The sequence below is a fragment of the Megascapheus bottae genome, chromosome 16 (genome assembly GCF_031878675.1).
Source record: "Megascapheus bottae isolate mThoBot1 chromosome 16, mThoBot2.hap1, whole genome shotgun sequence".
Lineage (NCBI taxonomy): Eukaryota > Metazoa > Chordata > Mammalia > Rodentia > Geomyidae > Megascapheus > Megascapheus bottae.
Window position 1 is genome coordinate 28,449,989 of NC_143524.1, and position 23,822 is coordinate 28,473,810.

The 23,822-nt window shown below is 34.3% G+C and overlaps 1 protein-coding gene across 2 annotated transcripts in view; it reads right to left on the reverse strand.

The window, feature by feature from the left end:
* Gas2 (growth arrest specific 2) overlaps positions 1-23,822 on the reverse strand; it is a 110,501-nt gene that overhangs the window by 36,979 nt on the left and 49,700 nt on the right. For both annotated transcript variants that reach the window (XM_090348936.1, XM_090348938.1), the window contains exons 5-6: positions 15,931-16,072; positions 9,359-9,466 (exon numbers count right to left, since the gene is read on the reverse strand). In XM_090348936.1, the coding sequence (XP_090205062.1) occupies positions 9,359-9,466; positions 15,931-16,072 (250 nt within the window). The remainder of the gene's footprint in view (positions 1-9,358; positions 9,467-15,930; positions 16,073-23,822) is intronic.

Genomic DNA, 23,822 nt, shown 5'->3' on the forward strand with positions numbered 1-23,822 from the left:
CAAGAAACAAGGGAGAAACTAAGTTTGTTCACAGGGGCAAAGCACGCTGTGCTTCCATGGACAGACTCGGGGATCATATGCATTTCTTACATTTTCTCAATACCTCATAGCTACCAATCCGACTCCAGTGAGCAATAAAGAGGAACATCACTGTGGGAAAACAACTTTGTGATTTGCACCTTGTGGTAAAGCTACCTCTTCCTGCAGGTAGGAGGCCTACTGAAGCTTAGTCTACAAGGTTGTCAGGTAGGGTAAGTTTCTATATTTTTTTCTTTTGTTTGAAGCACCAAGGTCTTCAAATGACCATGATTAATAAAAATCAGTCCTAAAATTAGTGACATTGTCATGATTAACACATTGGTAGATAATGAGAAATGAGTGATTTCCTTCATGTGGATGTCACTGTATTAAGATGCTCGAGACTGTATGCCTTTGGCAAAGGTTAAAAAATAAATCTGATATTACCTTTCTCTGCATTATACAAAACTTCAACTGTGCTTGTAATCCTAGCTACCCAGGAGACTGAGATCTGAGGATCGTGGTTCAAAGCCAGCCCAGGCACTAAAGTCTGTGAGACTCTTATCTCCAATTAACCACTAGAAAACTGGAAGTGGCTCTGTGATTCTGTGACTCAAAGGGTAGGGCAGTGGCCTTGACCTGAAGAGCTCAGGGACAGTGCCCACGCACACAATTCAAGCTCAACAACTAACAAAAAGAAAAGGCTCCAGAATATTTACTCACATATGTCTCTCAGATTCTTCAAGAAAAATATGACAACATTTTTTTTCAAGAATACAAGCTAGAGATGGTTAACTAACTTTCTGGGAAAAGAAACAAAGTATTGAATGGATTTATTTATATAACTTTTTTAAAGATGAGAGTTTGGCCTAATGGTAGAGTACTTGCCCAGCATGCATGAAGACCAGGGTTCAATTCCTTGGTACCACAAACATAAAAAAAGCCAGGAGTGGTGCTGTCATTCAAATGATAGAGCTGTAGCCTTTAGGAAGTCCAAGGACAGTGCCCAGGCCCTGAGCCCAAACTCAGGACTGGCAAAAAAAAGATAAAACACGTTACATGGTGATGCATTAAATCATGGTAATATTTTATGGGATGTATAATCCAAGAAATATATAAATATATATATACACATACATTGCAGAATAAACTGGATTGTGAGAAGTCTCAGCTAAATAATTATTTTTAATTGGCAATAGTGTTAAACTGGTCCTGTTTAGCGTTGTGGAAATAAAGCTGACAGGAGAAGCTAGTATGTAAAAGAAAGCTGCAAATATGAGACAAGCAATGCTTTAATGTAATTTCTTGCTAGGGTTCTTCTAGCAAGAAACATGACAAATACAACTTAGTAACTTAGAAGTTTTTTTTTTACTACTGTCAGTAATGTCCTCTTTAGTTTTGTTTTAAATTAAATCACATAGCCTAAAGACAAATATTTTACCTCTCTCCTTGCATCTACATAAAGAGTTCTTCAAACTTGATGAACTCTTTCTATAAATGCTTATGCTTCTAACAAGATGGCAGGAAATGGGAAGACAGTATTGTAAAATAATATATAGCCATACTTAAATATAATGCCATAAAATATTCATTATTACTACAGTTGGGAAAGTATCAATTAGCATAATTAATACTGATTAGAGTCAGAAACCACCATTCAAATGAGCTGTACTGGAAGGTTCTGTGGTCTAGGAAGAACCTGCTGGATCAAAAAACAAGGTAACATACTTTTACTGAGGAACTGAAGTTTTAAAAAGAGAATAAGTATATTAGAGGGAATTGCAAGATCAGGTCTAAAATGACCAAACTTAACTTGCTAATTTTAGGCAAAAGATAACACCAGATAAATAGGTCTAATTTATTATTATGAAGGCTGTAATGTCAACACACATAGCTTGAAATTATTCAGTTCAAACTGAAGATCACCACATTTGCAAAGTATAATTCTTAATGAGTCTGGCTGCATGCTGTTTATGTAACTTGAGCCCAAGGGAGAAGTACGTGCCATTAATAAAGAATATATTTCACAGGTTTATTCTCCAGCTGCTACAAGACTTGTCAATAATTCAAGAGAACCACACTGAATGTATAATTGTTCCATTTCTTTCCATTTACAAAAAAAATGATTCCCATTTCTGTCAGAATAGAGCATAAAAACTAACTAATATTCTTGTTGGGAGAATTGAAAAGGAGAAGTCTTACAAGTGTTGTAATTCCACTAGGAAATGGCTTTTTTTGTAATTTAAGGCAAATAATCAATACATTGAGTACACAGTGTGAGCAACAAACCATTTTCCTTTATGATAAGTTTAAGGAAAAGTTTAAAAGGACTTTTTACTGTAGGAAGTTTAAAAACATGGAATTCAGATTTCTGACTTACACTAGATCAAATCCTTAGTGGCTGATTTATCTCAAGGAAGTTGTTAATTCCCTATTGGAAGCCTTTTCCTCATAAATATCCTATGAAAATGATTGATCACATTGTTTTTTTCTCAATGAGGGTAAGTAAGGCTCAATTGAGACAACGTATAAGTGAATGTCTTTTGAAAACTAAATAAAAGTAAGATATCTCCACTAAAATCATTATAATATTAATAACTGTTAATAAAAACCTTTTTAAAATTATTGAACATCTTATTTTAGAGAAGTAGAAGCAATAGCTGTAGTAAAACTTTTAATTTGCACATGGTGATGAGCTCAATTTAGAGCCTTTGATGATCACATATAAAAAGTACAAAAGTCACCTTCCGCATGGAGGAAATTCTTCTGTGTATAGTTAACTTAAAGTAATTTAATCTTACTGGCACAAAAGCCAAATGTGAAGAAAACTGTGTGACACAAGCAAACTGAGACAATTCCTCAACCTTAAACAACTTGTAGAAAAAGTAGTTTTGCTTCTAATAAAAATTTCAAGTATGTTCAATCAATGGAAAGAAATGTTTGTTAGTTATTTAAAAATTCATATTTGTTGGGAATTTTCATTTCATTTTAATGTGTAATGGTTGCTGCTCTTTTGTAAGACTATTTCCTAAGTTCCCTTCTGACTCTTTGCCAGAAAGTTGGCTGTAAAATTCCATGATTTGACAAGCATTCAGAAAAGAAAAAGGAGAATTAGGAACTACACATTTAATGAGTGACAGCTTGTAATATAAGTTAAAGATTACAGGAATATTAAAAATGATATAACAAAAGACAATGGAGTTTACAAGTAGAATGAATGGTGCATGATTTAAACTGTGGTCTTTGCTGGGTTCTGGTGACTCATACTGTAATACTAGCTATTTAAGGGTCTGAGATTTGAGGATCACAGTTTGAAGCCATGCAGGCAGGAAACTCCATGAGACTCTCATCTCCAATAAATTACCCAAAGCCTGAAGGGGAGCTGTTATTCAAGTGGAAGAGCACCTTAAAAAAACAAAGACTAGACATATTACCCAGCCCCAAGGTTGAAGCCCCACGACTGTCACCAAAATAAATAAACAAGTGAATAAACAAATTAATTAATTACATCCCATATAATGCAGGCTCTGCAGAAATATGCATTATTTTCAAATAACACCTTTGCTATTTCCTAGGTACAATTTGTTTTCTTATTCTTAAAGTGAATATATTATTAGTGTGTAGTTTAAAAAGTTATGAGAATGATATAAAGAATCTAAGAAAAGCATTCATGCAAATAGCTAAATGTATAGAACAACATCAGTAAGTGCTAGATAATGTATGTTCATGTGTGTCCATGTGTATCCAAAATTTGTCTTACAGGATTCTTGCTTGGTGATTTTTTTTCTTTAAATTTTTTTTATTTCAATGTATAGAGGAGTTACATTTATATTTGCCAGATAGAGGGTACATTACTGAAAATTCAGAGGATATCTTAGAAAAATGTTCTGCCTGTGCATATTTGGTTATTAGATAAAGGGTAGGGATAGGGAAAAAACAAGATGAGGGGCAGGGTGTGGGGAGGGAAATGGGGACCAAGATATGAGAAAGGGTATCAATGTATGTGAAGTAATGCACCCTCTATCTGGTGAATATAATATAACCCTTCTATTAATTACAATAAAAATATATGAAAAAATGTTCTGTCTTTAGCAGGAGTAATGAGACCATGACAAACTCAGAAATCAGAATGTTACATTAAAAAAATTCCTTGCTTGGTGATTTCAAGTTCCAACAAAGAAAAAAAATCAGCTTCTTAACATTGATTAAAATGTCAAATTATTGCACTAATTTAACTCTAATTCATTTTCAGTGCCCATGCTATTACACATACATACATGGATATACAGAGATGTGCATAGGTATGCAGTCAACACATCATTATAGAAATGTACACATATATGGAACACGATTTTTCCTAATGGCAAGGATATTAGGGCAATGGGAACACAGACAATAATAACTGTGTGCTTTTTCAGTGAAGTAATAGGAAATTTTAAAAATAGGTTTAAATTGTTTTGATCTGTGGCTAGTGAAAAAGAAAAATACTTTATAGTTCCATTTCAGCATAATGACAGTAGAAAATTCTTCAAGGTGAACAAAAACATGAGTGTTATTGCACAATTCAAAAGCAAACTAAGACTTTTAAATAGAGTTAGTAGCGAATAAGAATTCTTTCCAAGACAAATGAAGGTAGACACAAAAATATACCCTTCATTGATTGGCTAGTACTGCCAAGTTCTGGAAAAAAATTATTTTTGTTTTTCAGTTCTGCATGTTAGATTTATCTCTTAAGTCATAGAAGCAGAAGAAATAGTGCACCTTAGAGACCTGCTTAATTATATTATCCATTCTATTTTTGAAATAAGTATCAAATTTCTGTGTATGCGTGCGTGCGTGCGTGCATGTGTGTGTGTGTGTGTGTATTAAGAGTTGCATGAGTATATATGATATGAAGCTATCTTAGGTAAATCTGAATGGATTTTTCTGTATTTTAAATTTTTCTTTCTGCCTAAGGGATCTCTTTCAGAAAGAAAACATCTCTTGGGTAAATTCTTTACAACAAGGACTTAGTCATTTTTTTATTTGTATTTCTCCAAGATAAATACATTGCTCAAAGAGGAGGAGTTAAGAGGATTTAATAACATTTGCAAGTTCCTTTGAGAGATGCTTTACCAAAGTGTAAATTACATCCTTTATTAGCCTCAGTGAACATGGATAAAACACAAGTGAATAAATATGTCTTTAATGGAATTTTTTTGCTTTCTTTCTTTTATTAGCATATTTTTTAAATGAAAAACTAGAATGAAAATCAGGGCACAAAAGCAGCATTTGAATACAATTGATTTTTCTTTTTTGTGAATTAGTGTCCTTTTTTGGGAATTGGACACAAAAATGAACAAGTTTGGAAACATTAGTGCAATAATACCAGCTAAGTTACTCATGTTAGAGTAAGAAACTCTATATGGATGAGCTCGTGTTTACACAAGAAACAAACCCAGCTATATATTTTTCTTAGAAATAAATATATAATGTTAACTAATTTTGAATTCTTAATCACTGCTCTCATAAGTTTTCAGATTCATTGAGGAACAAATAAACATGTTTTTCACAATATGAATCTTTGGCTTCTGCTGTTAAGTAATGGCTGCTTCTACAGTGTGGCACACAGATTTTAATCTCCTTTCTATTTAAGAATTCTTTGCATTTTTGCACCACAGCTCATATTCCATTGTCAGGGAAGGTTTGGAATTTGAAACTGGGTACTTTCCACTCATAGTAAATTCAATAGGTGTCATATTAGCAGAAAAGACTGTGGTATTATCCCCTATCTTTGGACCTTCCCTTAGAAAAAAAAATCTCAGAAGACAGGGCCATGTTACTATAGAAACAGGGCTCTAGTGCCTCTCTTGCTTGCTTTGTTATATTGAGCTGACTTTTTCCACACAGGTCTAAGTCAAGAATTTTTATGATAAGGAAAAACAAGTCATACAGAGTCGATAACAATGTGAATGACTTTTCTATTGATCCATGATGATTTAATTCATATGCTGCACAAAGACAGTAATTCTAATATTGTAAATCCCTGTGCTGACTTTCAATTGAATTATTTCTGTCTTTTCTTTGCTGAAGTGGGGGAGGGAGAGGAAAGGCCCTTCAACCTTGAGAATGTTAGTACCACGTAGTTTTATAGAAATGTTGAGATCTACTGAAAAAAAAACTTGAAATGAACTGATTATTTAAAAAATATAATTAACAAGTGATGATTCAACAAGACTGTAGAGTTCCTGAAGGGAGAAGTATCTTCTGACAGGATTAAAAGATATTTGGACAGATAATACATATATTAAATTTGATAGTTATAAGTAATTTTGATCCATTAATGAGATAGATATTATAAAACATTGTTGGTTATTGCCTGGTCTCCAATTACTACCTAAAATATTGTTATGGATATTTAACTTTCATGATACTTTATGGGAAATAGATTTTTTTCATATTAGCACTACCATTAAACAATTATTCTGAATACTTTAAGAAAAATGTTCACAGGGAATACCTTATTACAATTGAACATTATATATGCCATAAGTTATGTGTTTTTAGTGAGACAAATCTTGTGAGCAATTTTTTATGTCTACATGATCCACCACAGTAAAAAACTACATGGGACTTTAAATTGTATAATACACCTTTTAAAACTGTAACCAAAGGTATTATATGGCAGAAAGAATTCAAACAATGTATAAAATGTAATTGATAAAATATCTAGCATAAACAACTGCTTAAATGTTTAGATTCCTTTCCAATGAAAGGCTTCTAGCTATATCATTGGAAATGATTATTTTAAAATAGCATCTGAGGGTAAGAGTTAGCACAAATTAATGAGTTCTTCCTCATGCCTTGGAACTGAAGCAAGAAAGATATAGAAAAACTTTCATTTCAATACAATTCTGTTATGAATGATTATTTTTTAAAAGTTACTTCTGTGTTTAATACCTTTCCCTAAATATACTTTCAGGACTTCTTTGCCCAGGTGCTTCTCTAAAATGAATAAATAAATAAATGAGTAAAAACAGAAGGGGAGGAACTATTACTGTGGTTCTATCTATTTATATAAAACACATGTACATATAAATATTTAAGTGTATATGTATATACTTAAATTAATAATAAAAAAGTCATTTAGAGTTTCTTTCATAACAAATTAGTACATTGACTATTCCAAAAAGTTACAAGTAAAGAAATTCATATATTTGGTAGGAAGGAACATAAATTCAGGCACTTAGTTGCCTGTTTGAACTTCAAGATCACCACTCATTAACTGGCCCTGGTGATAAATCCCCCAGTTTCATAAAACAAAAACAAACAAGCAAGGAAACAACAACAACAACAACAACAAAAATGAATGACTGGGCCCTACCTAATGTTGAAATTTCTGATTCAGTTCAGTTTTGTGGGTATTTCAAAAATTTATATTTCTTACAGGATCCCGTTATAATCTACTGTATTTCCAGCCACAAATCAAAAGTACTAGCCAAACATGTGTACATAAATGATATGCGTTTTGTTTGATCATTCAGCAAAGAGGAGAAAGTAGAAGCACTGTACATTCAAGGGTTTATTTGAATTACCTGTGAAATTTTAATTCTTATACCTCTAAGGATAGCCAGAGACAGTTTAAGGAGTTTGAAATACAAAATTGGAAATAGACACCTAACAAGCAGAATGCCAAAAGTAAGTGGATTTATGTTCATGGATAGTTTCTTTCTATTTTTATTTTTTATGCATAGTAGAATTTACACTGCATGAAAGGAAAACTAATTCATTACTCATGTATGATAAAACATTTCAATCATAAAAAGAAAATTTTTGTTGTTTAAAATAAATAAAACCCTTACTAAATCAAGGCCCTAATGCTTGTAATCTACCAAAGGCTGATTCTCCCCAGAGAAAAGCCAGCCTGGTAACATTTTAACATATCCATGGAGATTCAAAATCATGATATTTTTGTAAGGTAAAATGGAAGCAGACAGTTTAGCTGAAAGGATAATGTATATTAACTTCATATAAAGAACAAAGAGTAATCCCACTGGCAAATGCTTTCCCTTCTAAGGATATTTATACAGATTTTTTCTTAATCCACCAGTACTAATATATTATTATTAGTTTTGTTTTGTTTCCAATACAGAATAACAATCATACCTGGAAATGTATGAGTTCACTAGACACTGTTCTAAAAAATTAGGGTACAATACGAAATTATTAGCATTGTATTTTAATATTGAATTACATTTTACTCACAAACTGACATGTTAAATTAATACCCTTTTGCCCACCAATTTAAAATAGTAAGGTTTATTTAATTTAAAAGATTTTAAAATGGTATTTAAACATGTTTTAAGATAAAATTTTCTTCTGGCACATGTAGTGGCTGAATCATCAAAGCAAAATTTATTAAATACACAAGCTTCTGTGTAGATATGAAATTAATAAAACTTTTCAGACACCACTTCCATTGGATCAGTGTAGGCTTGAGCATATAGAAAACTTTTGTTGTATTTAATGCAATATTCAATACATTTTCTCTATGAATTAACAAGCAAGATCTTTTTAATTCATCCAAATGAGATGAAATCATAGTTCCTTTGACTCCTAACCTTTGTTTTTCAGGATATGACTAAGCTGTGAGGCAGAAAAACACTTTTATCAAGTAAAAATTTCTAGGAATATATCAAAGATACAGTTTTTGTTTGATATCTTTTCAATAGAGTAATTCCTGGTATTCAAGAAAGCCACAAACTTATTTTGAGTGATTAACCTCTTTTGATTATTAGCAAAACTGATTCAGACTCAAAGCCCTGAAATGCTAGTTGATTTAGCTACCCATTGTCATCTGAAATTGTTTATAACTTAAACTAGGATTTAAGCTTTAGGGCCATTATGGAATGGAAAGAAATTTGCAGTCTCTCTTACTAGGTTAGTTTCTGTCCATTATTATTTGGCCTTCCTATAATATTGAGCTTTCACTCTTCTTACATTATCCCACAAACCTGATTTATTGAAAACCAATGCCATAGCAAAAGGTGTACAAGACCAGGGAACAGCATTGTTTCTATTCTATTCCTCATGTAAGAGGTAGGGACAAGTGCCCTTGGAAAGATATAAGTATACAAACATTATATTTGATCACTTTTGTCTATCTATTTGTTCATGTGTATAAAAGATAAATCTTGTATTAGCCCCTGGTGACATGTTAACATGTATATATTGCTTAAATGCTCATACCTACGTTCAAGTTTCTGCTTAGTTACGTATCACATCTCTTTTGCCCTTTTCCCAACTCAAACTCAAGATAGTCTCATGAAGAATAAGATAATCAGTAAAAGTACAACTTTACCCTAATGAAGAGAATCTTCTCTCCTACTCGGTATCGGCCTTGGGAGAGCCTCTCCACACAGAATTTGCTTGGGCATTTGCAAGGAGGATCTTCCGAAATCCGTTTCACCTGAAATGGAAGAGCAAGGTGAGGTTATTCCCCTTAATCCTTACATATAGATCAATTTTATTCCTTAATTCTCTGGTTAACTGACAGTTTTAAACTTGGGTAACTACAGACTTGTGTGAGCAGAGGAATATCACAGTGCATCACAACAGGGGAAAGCCAAGTATGGAAGAAATCTTCTGAAGACAAAGACTGCAGGAAGGCATAGAATTGGTGATTGCAATGACCTGAAAGCCTACCAAGTGGGCCTCGCTGTTACTATGGGAATAGTGAGCTGTGTTTGCATTTTTGGTGATTTAAGGTGGGCAGGGAGTAATAAGTGGGAAAAAATGAGGGAGGATGTAACTGTTTAAAAAGAAATGTGCTCGTTATCTTAGTTATGTAACTATAACCCCCCAATTCATCACCTTTAAAATAAATTTTTTAAATAACTGCTAAACCTGGTTTGATAAGGAAAGTTTACTGAAAGATAAAAGCAAGCATTTGTCTAAAAATAGAATGGAATATAGTCAAAGGAAGTTTATTTTCTTGGTCTTTTTCAAAGTGTTCATTTTAAATTATTTTCAACTTAAATTACTCCTTCCTTTTTTTTTTTTTTTTTTTTTTGGCAGACCCGGGCTTAAACTCAGGGCCTGAGCGCAATCCTTGGGCTTTCTCAAGGCTAGAGCTCTACCACTTGAGCCCACTGTACCATATCTGGCTTTTTTCTATGCATGTGGTTTTGAGGAATCGAACCTGGATCTTCATGAATTCTAGGCAAGCACTCTACCACTAGGCCAAATTCCTGGCCCCAACTCCTTCCTATTTTCTTCAGAGAAATGATATGTAATTCATTCAGAGTCATTCAACAAGTCACCACCTTTAAGCAGCGCTCCTTGTTCAATCCTTCTTCTTTAGAAATTCTTTTAAAAGTTCCTGTGTTTTACAAAAAAAATCCTTAAAATGAATTTTTATATCTATACGTATTTTCCATTCCTGAAGAGTACATAATATGAATGGTATACGTGCAAAGCTTACAATAGTTGTTACCATCAGAAGGACATATAAGGTAAGATCCAGGTGTAAATTTTCCTTAATCAGTCATCTACCATTCTGTGTCTCATTACTGCCTTTCTTCCAACCAAAAAACCAAACAAACTAAAACTATAGCCTATATTTTCAAGAAAATTTTCATGGGAGAACTAGAAATATGAAAATGACATTCTGAATAAATTGATCTGTATTTTTCTCAAAAAAGTTTTTTTTTCATAGAGATTATGGAGATAGATGACAAATTTAAAAAATGCCGCCCTTTGTTGTAAGGAATAGTCATCCATTCTGATGATAATATTGTAGCTCCTCAAATAGAGTTGCTACATACTTTCCTTTAAGTAGAGTTACTACATAATTTACCACTATCAGCACTGTCTTTATATTCATGGAAAAGAAAATCTGTACCTCAAAGAAAAAAATCTATATTCTCCTATTTGCTGTAGCCTTATTGTTTATTACCAAGATATCAATCATAAGTGACCATAGTAGAAGGACTAACAAAAATATGGTTTCTATGCAGAATTCAATATTGTTCCTCTAGTAAAAAATCTTTTTTGTCATCCTCAACAATATGAATATCCATGTGTGATGTGTTAAAGAAAAAAGAAAAAGCCAAGCAATCACAAAGAGAGGATCTCATGTATAAGAGGAATCCAAACAAGGTTGGTATCATAGAAGTAGAGTAGAATTGTTGTTAATAAATAATGGAAGGTTAGAGAATTAGGGGAGACAAGAAGATGTAGGCCGAAAAATATCTAATAAGACTTAAATAAAAGGAATACATGTTTTAGTGCCTGCAGTTAGGGAATGATGATATACATTCCTAAAAATATCACAGTAGATATTAAGTCTTCTCGCTAGGAAAATGATGAACATGTGAGATAAGACTTTTGTCAACTTGTTACATTTAATCATTCCATTGCAACACTATCCTTCCTTTCATCTTTTTATGCTTAATAGATATGCATCGAGTTAGTCACAAAGTTCACACCACTTTGCCCGTAACTCCCTTCACAGTAACTTGGCACTGATGTGATTCTACCTTAGAGAACTGACAGTCTCCAGCCTGCAGGAAAAGGATTTTCAGTATGCAGCATTATAATAATACAAAACACAGAAATGGCTGGTGTCCCATGAAATAGAGTACAATAAAGATTTTTAAATGACATTTTCTAATGTCTTTTTCACTTGAAGATGGACATGATTTTAATAGTGAAGGAATTTTTTTTGGTAGTTGTGTAAGACATGCTGGAAGAAATGAAAAAGACAAGACCAGATTGTGGGCAGTGGAAATACATTGTTAAGCAAACAGTGAATGATGACATCTAAGCTTCTTATGTTACCTGGGGATAAGACAGTCTGGCAGGTGTTCTGTTCTTGGCTAGGAAGCTAGCCAGTGTTTCTGTTGAAATGGGATTTCAAGAGGAGCATGATTACTCACAAGTATACTATCTCCCTTCCCCAGACTGAGGAAGTAGATGCAAAGAGGAAGACAGTAAGAATGGTTTCTTAGAATTGCATTCAGTCCTTTGTGTGGGACTAGCTCAACACAAGGGAATGCAAAGAGAGCTAAATCTGACCCCAACCATTTTGTCTGAGCAGAATCCCACTATCAGGACATCTGGAGAATAAATTAATTTGAATGAATTTCACTGTGCTTCTTTCATGATAACTTGATTAAGGAATGTGGGCTGCACTAGTCACATAAAATGTCACCTACTTTTTTTCCCCACTATTCCCCTAAGGATCAAAGAGAACAATGTGAGGGAAGCATTGAAGGTTTTGGAACTGTAGTTCTTGCTGAATCCATTCACTGGAATTTGAACATCTTAACCCAGGACTGTGTTTTTCTCTTTTATTTCTCTCTGTCTTCACCTTTTCTTCATTTCTTTTTCCTCCGATCTCTTCCTTTACAAATTTACTTCCTTATCCTCCCTTTCATTTTTTGCCATTGCAGATAATAATTTTGTGAGAGTAAAAATATAACCTATATGAACTAAACACTGACCATTGAAAGGACTCTCTATTTTACACATTAGTTCTAAAACAATTGTTGTACATAGATTTCAAATCTCAACTGCCATACGTGCTGCACCTGTGGCAATACAGTTGTCATAGAAACTGTTTCCTTTTTATATTAGACATATGAAATTCTCATTGAAATCTTTAGGGAGGCTTGAATTACTTTTCTCTCTTTTCCAGTGTTACTAAAATAAAATAGTACAGGCTGTCACATAAACAGAATACAGAGTGTTCTGTGTACCCATCCTTAGAGTAGAATGAAGAAGTCATTAGAAAATCAGTGTGCTCAAGTAAATTTGAAAAATCTTGGGTTAGACAAGATCTCATCTTGTATATCAGTAGAGCCTGTGGCATGCCAAAGCGCATTTCTAACCTCTACATGAAGGCAATAACAAGTTGTATTTCTGAAACTAATGGAACCATAGAAATCTTTTCCTCTCAGGGCATCTAGTGGCAGAAAAAAAGTGAAATGTCACTTGAAAAATGCTAAAGGATTACAGGATGGAGTATTTCAGCAGGCAATAGGACTAAAATACCCTACATTTGATCAAACTCCCTCCCAACCCACCTAACAAATCTGTTACATTCCCAGACTCTGATAAACTAAAAAGAGGGAATACAGTCCTTCTGAATGTCCTCCATTTGTTCCCAGTTAAAAGAAGAGATCTTGAAGTATAGAAAACTGTGGCAAAATAACTGTCTTTCTGTTTATAGGTCTATCTGTCTTGCTGTTCTTTTGTCTACATCAAATGTTAGTAAAACTTCACTAATTCCATTCAGAGTTGTTTCACCAACACCTGGTCTTCTTCTGTCTTCTCCAGTTCTCATGAGGGACAGCTAGCAATGAGAGATTGCTGGAGAAAGACCCATTTTGGGGGTATTTCTCCCTGGTTCACTTAAGTGACTTCATGTAGCAACATCTCCTTGCTCTGCAAAGCTAAAACAGAACTGAAAAGCACATACGCTCCTAGACCTTATGAGCAATATATACATGACAGAGAGAATATCATTAAACTTTAATTACCTACATGGATACTATATCCAACAAATATGGAGTTAGACAGACATAGGTAAATAAGTATGTACCTAATCTCTGAAAATTAGGACTATACCTCAACTTAGAAATGCCTCATTAAATCAATGTAAATCTGTAAGAAGGCAAGGAATGATTTGGCACTTTTATTTTGGAATAATACTCGCTAGAGTCTGTGTTGAAAATGGACTATATAACTTGAAGGAAAGGAGGAGGGAGGACAAAATCTGCGGAAATGAGGGGAGAGGGTGACACTGCTCAAAAAGAAATATACGCATGACCTAAATTATATAACTGTAACCCCTCTATACATCAGCTTTACAAGAAAAGAAAATGAGAAGAAAAACTTGATATGAACTTCAACACAACCAGATCTTTAGAAGAGGAAAAGATATTTAAAATTAGACATAAAAGAGGAGTACGATATATGATGAGGAAGTAACAATGAAACCAGCGCAGAGACAAAAGAGTGGGGAAACACACACTGTACCAGAACAAGCAGACTTATGTGACACATGAGTGTGCTTCGACTTTACTTTTATGAGAGAACACTGTATACAATTAGATCATTCTGATTGAAGGAATATTCATAGAGAAGCATTTCAACAAACTGGTCAACAGTGTAGATTCCAGGAAGAAGATTCATCATTTGAGGATAAAAAAATTCATGAGATCAGGTGATTCATTTGATTAAGAGTAAAAGATGACATTAGCCACATAACTTTCCATGATCTTGAACCCTGACTATATGACACTGATAAAAGGATATCATAGTTCAAAGGAAATGAGTAAGTATCCATATAGTGCCCTAAGAAAAAATGCTCTCTTTCTCATAAAAGAATGAAATAGTTTTAAAAGCAAGATGTGTGATGAATCCTTAAAAGGATTTTAAAATACTTCAAATTTAAATGTCTTTCCAATTCATTGTCCTGAGTGGGTTAAACAGTCCTACCCAAAAGAAATTAAATACAAATTATATTGGATAAAATACTTGGATGCATCATGTTTACCTTGGTTATCCTCAAGAGAAATGACAGCCCTAAATGATGCAGAAAAATTATTATGTTTCTGCTCATCTCAATCTTGTCAAAGGTTTCAGGAAGAGAAATGCAAACCACAGAGAAAACTTACCTGCATCTTAGAATACCCCTCAGTGATTTTTTTTTTGCCAGTCTTGGGCTTGAGCTCAGGGCCTGAGCACTGTCCTTGGACTTTCTCAAGGCTAGAGCTCTATCACTTGAGCCTTAGCACCACTTCCGGCTATTTTCTATGTATGTGGTTCTGAGGAATCGAACTTGTGTCTTCGTGCATGCCAGGCAAGCACTTTAACCACTAGGCCAAACTCCCGGCCCCCTCAGCGATTTTTTTCCAGCCCTTTTTAGCTCAGAACCCAGATAAAGAAATTACCAGCTAAATGTCCACAGTCCTTCACAGTCACACTGTTTCCGTAGAGCTGCTATCATTCTTGGTAATCATTTCTAAGGCCCTGCTTAGGAATGCAGGATATACTTCAGTGGAAGGTCTGTGTTCTACCATTCTGAGATAATTTGTAAGTAATTATACCTCTACCTAATCAAACCTCCTAGTCTCTCATAATTTCTTCCTTCATTGTTCTTTTTCAGTTTCCCCTACAATGCATGTTTATGGGATGGTAGATGCATCCATACAATCAAACACACTAGTTATTATAACCAAGAAATACTGAACAGACAGAAAATCTCCCTTGAGAATTTTCATCAACCTGTTTGCTATTTTATTTAGAAACTACTTCCTCTCACTAGGATGTTATCCAAGAAACTCCCCAAACTCTGTCCTAAGGACGTTCCTCAGCAGAGAGCCTCAGAATGTCACATACAAATTTTATTGGAATCTAAGCTACTTTTCTTCTTTCAGCAGGCTACACAAATTTTGTTTCCCTTCTTCACTAAGAACTCTGCCTTTCTCAAGATTTGAGATCTTGAGAAAATAAATGGTAGACTCGCCAACAAAAACTACTCAGTAGAGTACATTTAGCATGCACCCACCACGGATTTACTTTCTCTTAACAGTCTCAAGATTTTGTTCCTTAGACTTCTGATTGGCAAAAAAAGGCATCATAAAACAACAAGGAGAGTTAAGTATTTCCAAATGCTACTTTGTTAGGGCTTATACTATTTCTACAATTCTAGATTCTCCATGCTAGCATTAAGTGCAGTTCATTTTAAATGGCAGGCTCAGTTTTGAATTTCCAAACGACTTGTAAGGTCGTAAACATTTTCACATGTTCAGATAACTGTCAAGAAAATGGAAATCAAGTAAGGTCAGACAGCCATGGGATTGTCGAGGATGTGTGTTGTCATTGAAGACAGAGTTATCAAGAAATCTGGACAGCTGTACTTACAGCATCATCCAGCAAGTTTCCGGTGCTCTTTTTTCCAGAAGATTTTGATGAAGGAGAGGGTGAAGGAGATGGGGTAGAAAGTGTTTCTTCTTGTTCAATTTCTTTTTCCAGTTTTATCAGACCAGGAGGTTCCACACCATACCTTTAAAAAAAAGTCAGATCATTTTGCATGAATAAGTTACAATGGTATGATAACACGTCCCGCTTTCCTCTTTCACTTCTTATCCTCCTTCCTTTCCTTTCCTTTCTTTCTTTCTTTCTCTGTCTCTATCTGTCTGCTTTTTTATTCTTACTGGGATTTGAACCCTGGACCACATGCGTGTTATGCAATTGTTTTACCACTTGAGCCAGGCTCCCTTAAACTATTGCCTTTGCAAAAGGAGTAATGTTTTCTGGTGTTCAAATGGAAAGTTCTTCACTCAATATCTTTTAAGAGGAAAATTACAGTCACTTTCTGTATACATGTAAGACACACATGATATCATACTAAATAAAAATATACTATATGGGCCCAGGGTTTGGCCTAGTGGGAGAGTACTTGCCTAGCATGCATAAAGACCCAGGTTTGATTCCTCAGTACCACATACATAGAAAAGAAAAGGCCAGAAGAGGTGTTGTAGCTCAAGTGTGATAGAGCTCTTAGCCTTGAGAAAGCCCAAGGACACTGCTCAGGCCCTGAGTTCAAGGCCCAGGACTGGCAAAACAAAACAAAATACTCAATGTACATGTTCATGAATGAATAACATGAATAACCAGGGGAGAATTCAGTCTTTAGCTTTTATGTTTACCAGCTTTAGCAACATCAATACTGTAATTATACTCTTTTGGTCACCCTTATTAAAAGATGCAGGTCAAATTAAAAGGTCAGAGTCAATTGCAAATAGCAAATAACGTTTAAAATAATTTAACAGAGCCAAAATTTACTGTGAATTATGTTTCCTAAGGGACTAGAACAATGTTCTCAGTAATAGGTATTAAACTTTTCAGAAAAATACAATAAAACATACACATTCTTGCAGAAAGGAGCAGAAAGGATGCAAGAATGATTTAGAATAACAATACATAAAAAAAATCATGGTTTGTGAATTTAAATGCAATAGAAAACCAGAGGGGTGGGAGGAAGAGAGAGAAGAAGGGAAAAGAGAATGGAAAAAAGGGAGAGTAAGAGTGAGGGAGGGAGGGCCAGAGGACCAGGGGAAGAGGGAAGGAAAGAGCTCAAGGGATAGATAAATTCTTTTCCCTATTTTCTTCTGTAATCACCTTTTCTTTAAGTAAACCTCTTAATGTTTCCTTTCCTAGATTAATGTCAACTTGTAGTGATGTCAGGAAGGACCAGGTTACATAAAGTTCAGGAGTAGTGAGTGTTTATTAAATCACCTGGTTACTCACACATTCATTTTCTTATTAATATTGTACAGGTGATGTACAGAGCTGTTTCATCTATGTAAGTCAGAAAATGAGTGCATTCCTTTTTGAACAGTGTCACCTCGCCCTTGGTTTCTCCCAGTTTTTCCATCCCTTCTTCCCTACAAGTTGTATAATTCATTTTCAACACAGTGTTTATTATCACTTCTGTATTTGTTCATCCCTTCTCCCACCATGTCTGTCCTCCTCCCCGCCCTTCCCCAGATAAACTTAGCAACAAGAAAAAAGGTACAGAGACAATAACAGCAGCAAAAGATTTCTTTTGTACATTTCTTGCAGTTAATTTCAAGAGATATTATTTTATATGATCATATACACATAGCTATTGGGTCATGTGGTCCTCACCTATGAGGATCCTCCTTTGGCTTCACTTTATGGCTGTCTAAAGACCTATATAATTTATCATGTCCCAGTTTATTTTTTATCTTTTACCATCGAGGGTGTTTCCTTGTAGATTTATAGGCACGTACTAGTTACCAAGATGAGGGAAAACATTGAATCTATGCTTCTTTGGATCTGGCTTGCTTCCTAGGTCCATTCAGACACACATTCACTTTAATAAACGAGAATGTAAATCTACAGGAGAGATACCAGCTGGGAACAGATAAATACCCATGCAGACTTGCTGAGTCAGAGATACTATCAACTTTCCTTGACATTTTTATTCAAGTGATTTTTATTAGAAAGGAGAGATCAAAAAGTAGATTATAAATAATATAATCTTTAGGCAAAGAATAAAATACATTGATAGTGCATTTAAAATCTTTCAGTTCTATTTTAACACATCATTAAGTGTAATTCCTAAATTATTATTCTGTTCTAATGGCTTGCAATTCTAACTGATACCATTACACCTTTGCTCAATATGAAATTTCTAGAGCTAAACCATTTATCTACTCTTAGTATATTGTGAGACACTGAACACTGACTGAGAGGCCACCCTGATTCATCTTGCTTGTGATTGATTATATAGTTAATTGTTTGCCTACCACTCCAACTATGTTGAAGATGTTACCTAGGTCTGCAACTTAGATCATTTTACTTATAGAAGCAAGACTTGTTATTTCACCTGCCAGTCATTTATTTCCTACTCTATTTGTTTCAGAATTCCCATTGTAAGAAGAGATGTCATACATGTCCAGTGCCCTGTGAGAGGTAGAAACGTATCTTAGAATTCAATTCATAACAGCTTGAACTGGCACAACTCAACAGAAAAACTACTGCTCTGACAGAGCCTCTAGTTTTCAGCGTCCTTTTTATTCCATAATGAATCATAATTAGCTATGAAGACCTAACCACCTTTTACACATGATAACCAATTAATGAGATATTACTGGAAACACAGCAAACCAATAAATTTCGAGAGCAGACTATCTGAGCCTCAGCATCTCCAGCATCTGGCAATGTATACACACTGAGTACATGAGAGCTACCCACAAATGTGAGAATTCTGTTTTCTTGTACGCGAGTGCTACCAGGTTCAAAATATGAAGTCAGTTTCATGCTCTTGGATCCCTAAATGTATCACGTACATTGACTCAATATAACCTGTACAAATGTACTCCATAAAAGGAAATTCTTGTAAAAGACTTTGAACACTGCCCCCAAATTAAAATACATATTTAAAAATTGTTTGCATAACCACTTGTCCTAATGAACTATACACAGCAACTCAATACCATGAATAATATTATATGAAGTCTGGTTTATGGCTCTTCTCTGTGGTAGACTTGAACTATCATAACTCACTGTTCAAATGGATCAGGTAACTTACACTTTATAACTCTATTTTGTGTCAGAGAAACAAAGGTGAAAATGTCTTATCTTTTATGCCTGTGTTAATAATAAAAGGAGGAAAAAGGAAGGATTTCAGCAAAACAACAACACTGAACATCTTCCAAGTATCTGGAACCATGGAGCATCTTGACAAACATTATTTATCAGCTTCAGGTTTGTGTCATTGATAGTACTAGGTGAAATTAGTGCTTCATACATGTCCAGTGCAGTTTCTTACACATGGCAAAACTTCTGTGGATAGAGAAACTAATAATGAATGTCCTAGCTTCCTGTACAACCAGAAAACGTCAACAGTGAATATCACCTGTCAAAGTCCCAAAGTTTTTATTTTGAAATGTATCAAACAAGATATAATGTCAACAGAGTCAAAATTAAGATATAGTTAAGATAGAGAATAGTATTAGTACTATAGCTGCATTCTACAATTTACTAAGGGAAGGGAATTTTTCTAGATGGTGTAATAATAGAAACATCTCAGAACCAGAACTCAGCACCCCAAGTGATAAACTTGATTTTCTGGTAATTGGCTGGATGAATTTCAGTAGGCAGCCCTGTTTAATCTCTCTAGACATCTGTGGAGTGTTGGTTCCACTGAGGTACAAAATTCAGTCATGTTTAATGCTCTTAAGATAATAATATAAACTTGATAGTTAAGACTAGAGGTACTTCGTGCCCTGGAAATAACAGCCAACCAAAAGTTAATCGTAAGTTAAAGCATCCATCGTATTTGAAAACATATATTAGATCAATTGGAAAGTATGATTTCATTTGAGGTTGTAGTGGATGCCTGCCACCTTTCAGGAGTGGGTTGCATATATTTGACTTAAAAAAAAAACCAAAGTGGAATAAAAAAATATACTCTTAGAGTAACAACAGGCTCCACTTTGTGTCCAATATAAATAAAGTAGCCTAAGTTTGAAGAAAATTGGTGAACAAAATCACACATGGAAAATTTTGCCCTGGAGATTTCTCTTTATCTGGTAAAGCTGAAAATTAACTATGCCACTGAACATAGAATATCAACACTAAGTCTAAGTCCAAAATTTCTGCTTATATTGGCATTGGAATACTCCAAGCTGCCTAAGGTAGAGTCAGACAGTCCTGAAATGCACACTTAATACCATTCACTGGCTTCCTGTCTGTCTGGAGTTGTCAACAAGCTGTATATCATGAGAGTCCCCTGGGGCTGGGGGCTTACACCTGCAAGCCAATTCCATCATCAAATAGCCCGTTTTTTTCTGTTCTCACAAAGGGTTGTCCTACTTCAGTTTCCATAATTGACATTGTATTACTTCACATTTCAATTCTCTTTGCAAGATTCTAACAAATTCATATGGTTTACATTCTTTCCCAACTGTAAGATTTTAGTGGTAAAAGGAGCAAGCTGTTCTCAAACCCAATAAAGAAAAACTAAAGATGCTAATAAGGTTGAAGCTGCTAAAAGTAAATCCTTCTACTTGTAAACCTCAGTGACATAAAAAGGGGTACATACTCAGAAGACAACACGTTGTATTTATTTCATTGAAAGTTTCTAAAGTGCCAGGAAAAGGGTCTTATGATTGATGATGTCAGAAAAAGAAGCTAAGAATTTTATTACATAGGCTAATATGTATCTATGACATACAAACCCTCAGCCTAATTTTAACCATGTTCTAATATCTAAGTGCCAGTGATTGTATATAGATTCCCTTCTTGAATACTTGTTTGTTAAGTATGTCATTTGAAATATGATGTAAAAATCAATGTTAATAAATTCTTTAATAAAAGAGAATGGATTTCTTATTTTTCTGACACATAAAATAAGTTTTGTGATTGAAATACATAAAATACATGAGACTCCTCCCTCCCCAAGTATCTGAGCACCTAACTAGAAAAACCGTCTCAAGTTGTTTCATAGAACAAGGCTTTCAAATAAGACATCTGGGGCCTAGTTACTAGGACTAGAGGGACAAATTTTATAGGCAAATGGAAGAAACTCTTTTTTTTAATGTGTGTTATGCTTTATAGATTCCTGCACGATAAAAATTTCCCCAATTTTTCTCTTTAAAAGGAAGTTAAAGGGGCCGGGAGTTTGGCCTAGTGGTAGAATGCTTGCCTAGAATGCACGAAGACCTGGGTTCGATTCCTCAGCACCCTATACATAGAAAAAAGCCAGAAATGGTGCTGAGGCTCAAGTGATATAGCTCTAGCCTTGAGAAAAGTCCAAGGAGAGTGCTCAGGCCCTGAGCTCAAGCCCAGGACTGGCAAAAAAAAAAAAAGAGGAAGTTAAAGACAGGTTTATATGTATTTTCAATCTAATCATGTAAATGCATATTATGTTCTTAGCAGTCAGCTCATGCAATCAAAGTAGGTAAAAATAAAGTTGAGTAATCTTGACACACAAATATTTCCTTTTCAAATGTATATTTCTTTTCATTAGAACAGGGTTTGCAATCAAAATTTAATTGTCATAGGAGTTTTTTCTTCCAAGTCAAAGAAGTACTCAAAAATAAAGTAAAAACTCCCACTATAATGTTCATTATTTTAGAAGTTTTTCCCAAGTCAATAGAAATACTGAGTTAATTATATCTTTTTCCTTCATTTCAGCAATTATCATCAAACTACCACCATTATAAATATATTTGAGGTTATCCTGAATTACTTATGCGGAATGTTTCATTTTTCATAAGGCAAACATATATTTCACATTCAGAAACTGATATCTGCTTGAAATAAGTGCAGAGAGATTTCACTCTCTAGCAATGATAGTTCTATTTAGCTTAAAATCAAAGGAAGTTTTACCCATGAGATAAAATCTAAGTGGTCTCGTTCTTCCATCTCAGAACATAGAGCATCCCACAAAGCTCTCAAAGGAGCTCCACACTTAACGTCACCAGGCTGAAGAAAATGACAGAGAATCAGAAACATTTTGAAAGCCTTTTCCAGAGGATATTATTGCTTTAAAGATAATATTTATGAAATTTGCAGAGGCAAATATAAGAGCACATCAATCCTTGGCATGAAAAGTATAGCACTCGCAAATGGCATTGAGAACTTTGTGAATGACCAAACTTATATCCTCTGGATACAAATTAACAATGTGGTTTTGAGTACTCTCACAAAAATCACAGCCATTTTTAGCTAAAGCTGTTATGACTCATCAATTTGTGTGATCCCCTGAATAGGTATAGATAAGAAGGGAAGAAAAATTCAAACATCTCTATTACAAATACATGGATGTGAATATGTAAGGCAAACTTAGAAGTCAGTTCACATAAGTAGTCACAATTGGCCTCAATCATAGCAAATATCTCCAAGTACAAAGACATTTAAATGGGTGCTTATGTTTAAATGATCGACATAATTGGCAGTCAATCATTCCTCTTTTATTCTGCTCGTCATAAAGAAACTTAACATTGAAATACAGTATATTTTCCCACTACAAAATAAATAGTACTTCATACCACCCAAATAAGTAAAGAAGATGGAAAGTAAAGCTTTCAAATTATCTCAATATTTAAATTATCTCCACCATGATATCAGTAACTTTTTGAAATATAATTTTTGTATTAGTCATTGGCTTTATTTGTTTACATGATAATAAAGTATGGTCAAATATGAGACAACCAGAATATTCACTAATTTATATTTATGGGAGGGACTCTAAATTGATCCTAGATATTAAGTCTCATTACCCATGAGGTTAATTTGTCTTATGTCCTATAGAAAGGTAAACAATACAAAATCCAGTTGGCAGAAAGATTACTGAGTCCTAAGTATTTATCATTCAGGATCATTTAATAGTGTGGCTGTAATGATAGAGTGTGTGTGTGTGTGTGTGTGTGTGTATGTGTGTGCGTGCATTATATGATAGGGTGTGTGTGTGCATGTATGTGTGTGTGTGTGTGTGTGGTGTGTGTGTGGACATTATAGAAGTATATTGTGTATATGTATGAGAAGAGCATAATAAAACCTAGCCAAAATTAGGGGCAGGAATTTGGACTAGTGGTAGAGTGCTTGCCTAGCATGCATGAAGACTGAGGCTCGATTCCTCAGTAACCACATACACATAAAAAAGCTGGAAGTGGTGCTGACACTCAAGTGGTAGAGCTCTAGCCTTGAGAAAGTCCAAGGACAGTGCTCGGGCGCTGATCTCAAGCTCAGGACTGGCAAAAAAAATGTTTTTACTATCCAAAATTATTAGAAAGGAAAGAACAGAGAAATGATTAAAAAGGAATAACAAAATGAGCTGAATTTGATCAAATTATGTTATATGCTTGTCATAAATATTAAATAAAACACTTCTATACAATTTGTTAATTCAAATAATTAAAAAATATTTCCCCAGCAGAATGCATTAAATGTATTAAAAATACATTTTAGGGTATAAAACATAGTATTAAATGCATACTTATGATATGTCATGTTTTCTTAATAGGAGCTACAAACCATTCACATTGCTTTTACAAGTAGGTCAGTGGCAATATCTCATTCAATAAGATACTTAGCTTTCTGCCTATTTCCCTCAGTTATGGCAAATAAGCCGCATGGTATTTCTTTGACTTTGGTTGTCTGTTCTGTAGCTAAAGCTCCAAGACTAATAGAAAAAGAATTTAGCAGAGTCTTAGAAGAAACAGGACTTCTGCCATCTTCCCTCATGAAATTCAGGAATGTGGCAGAACCAAAAGAAA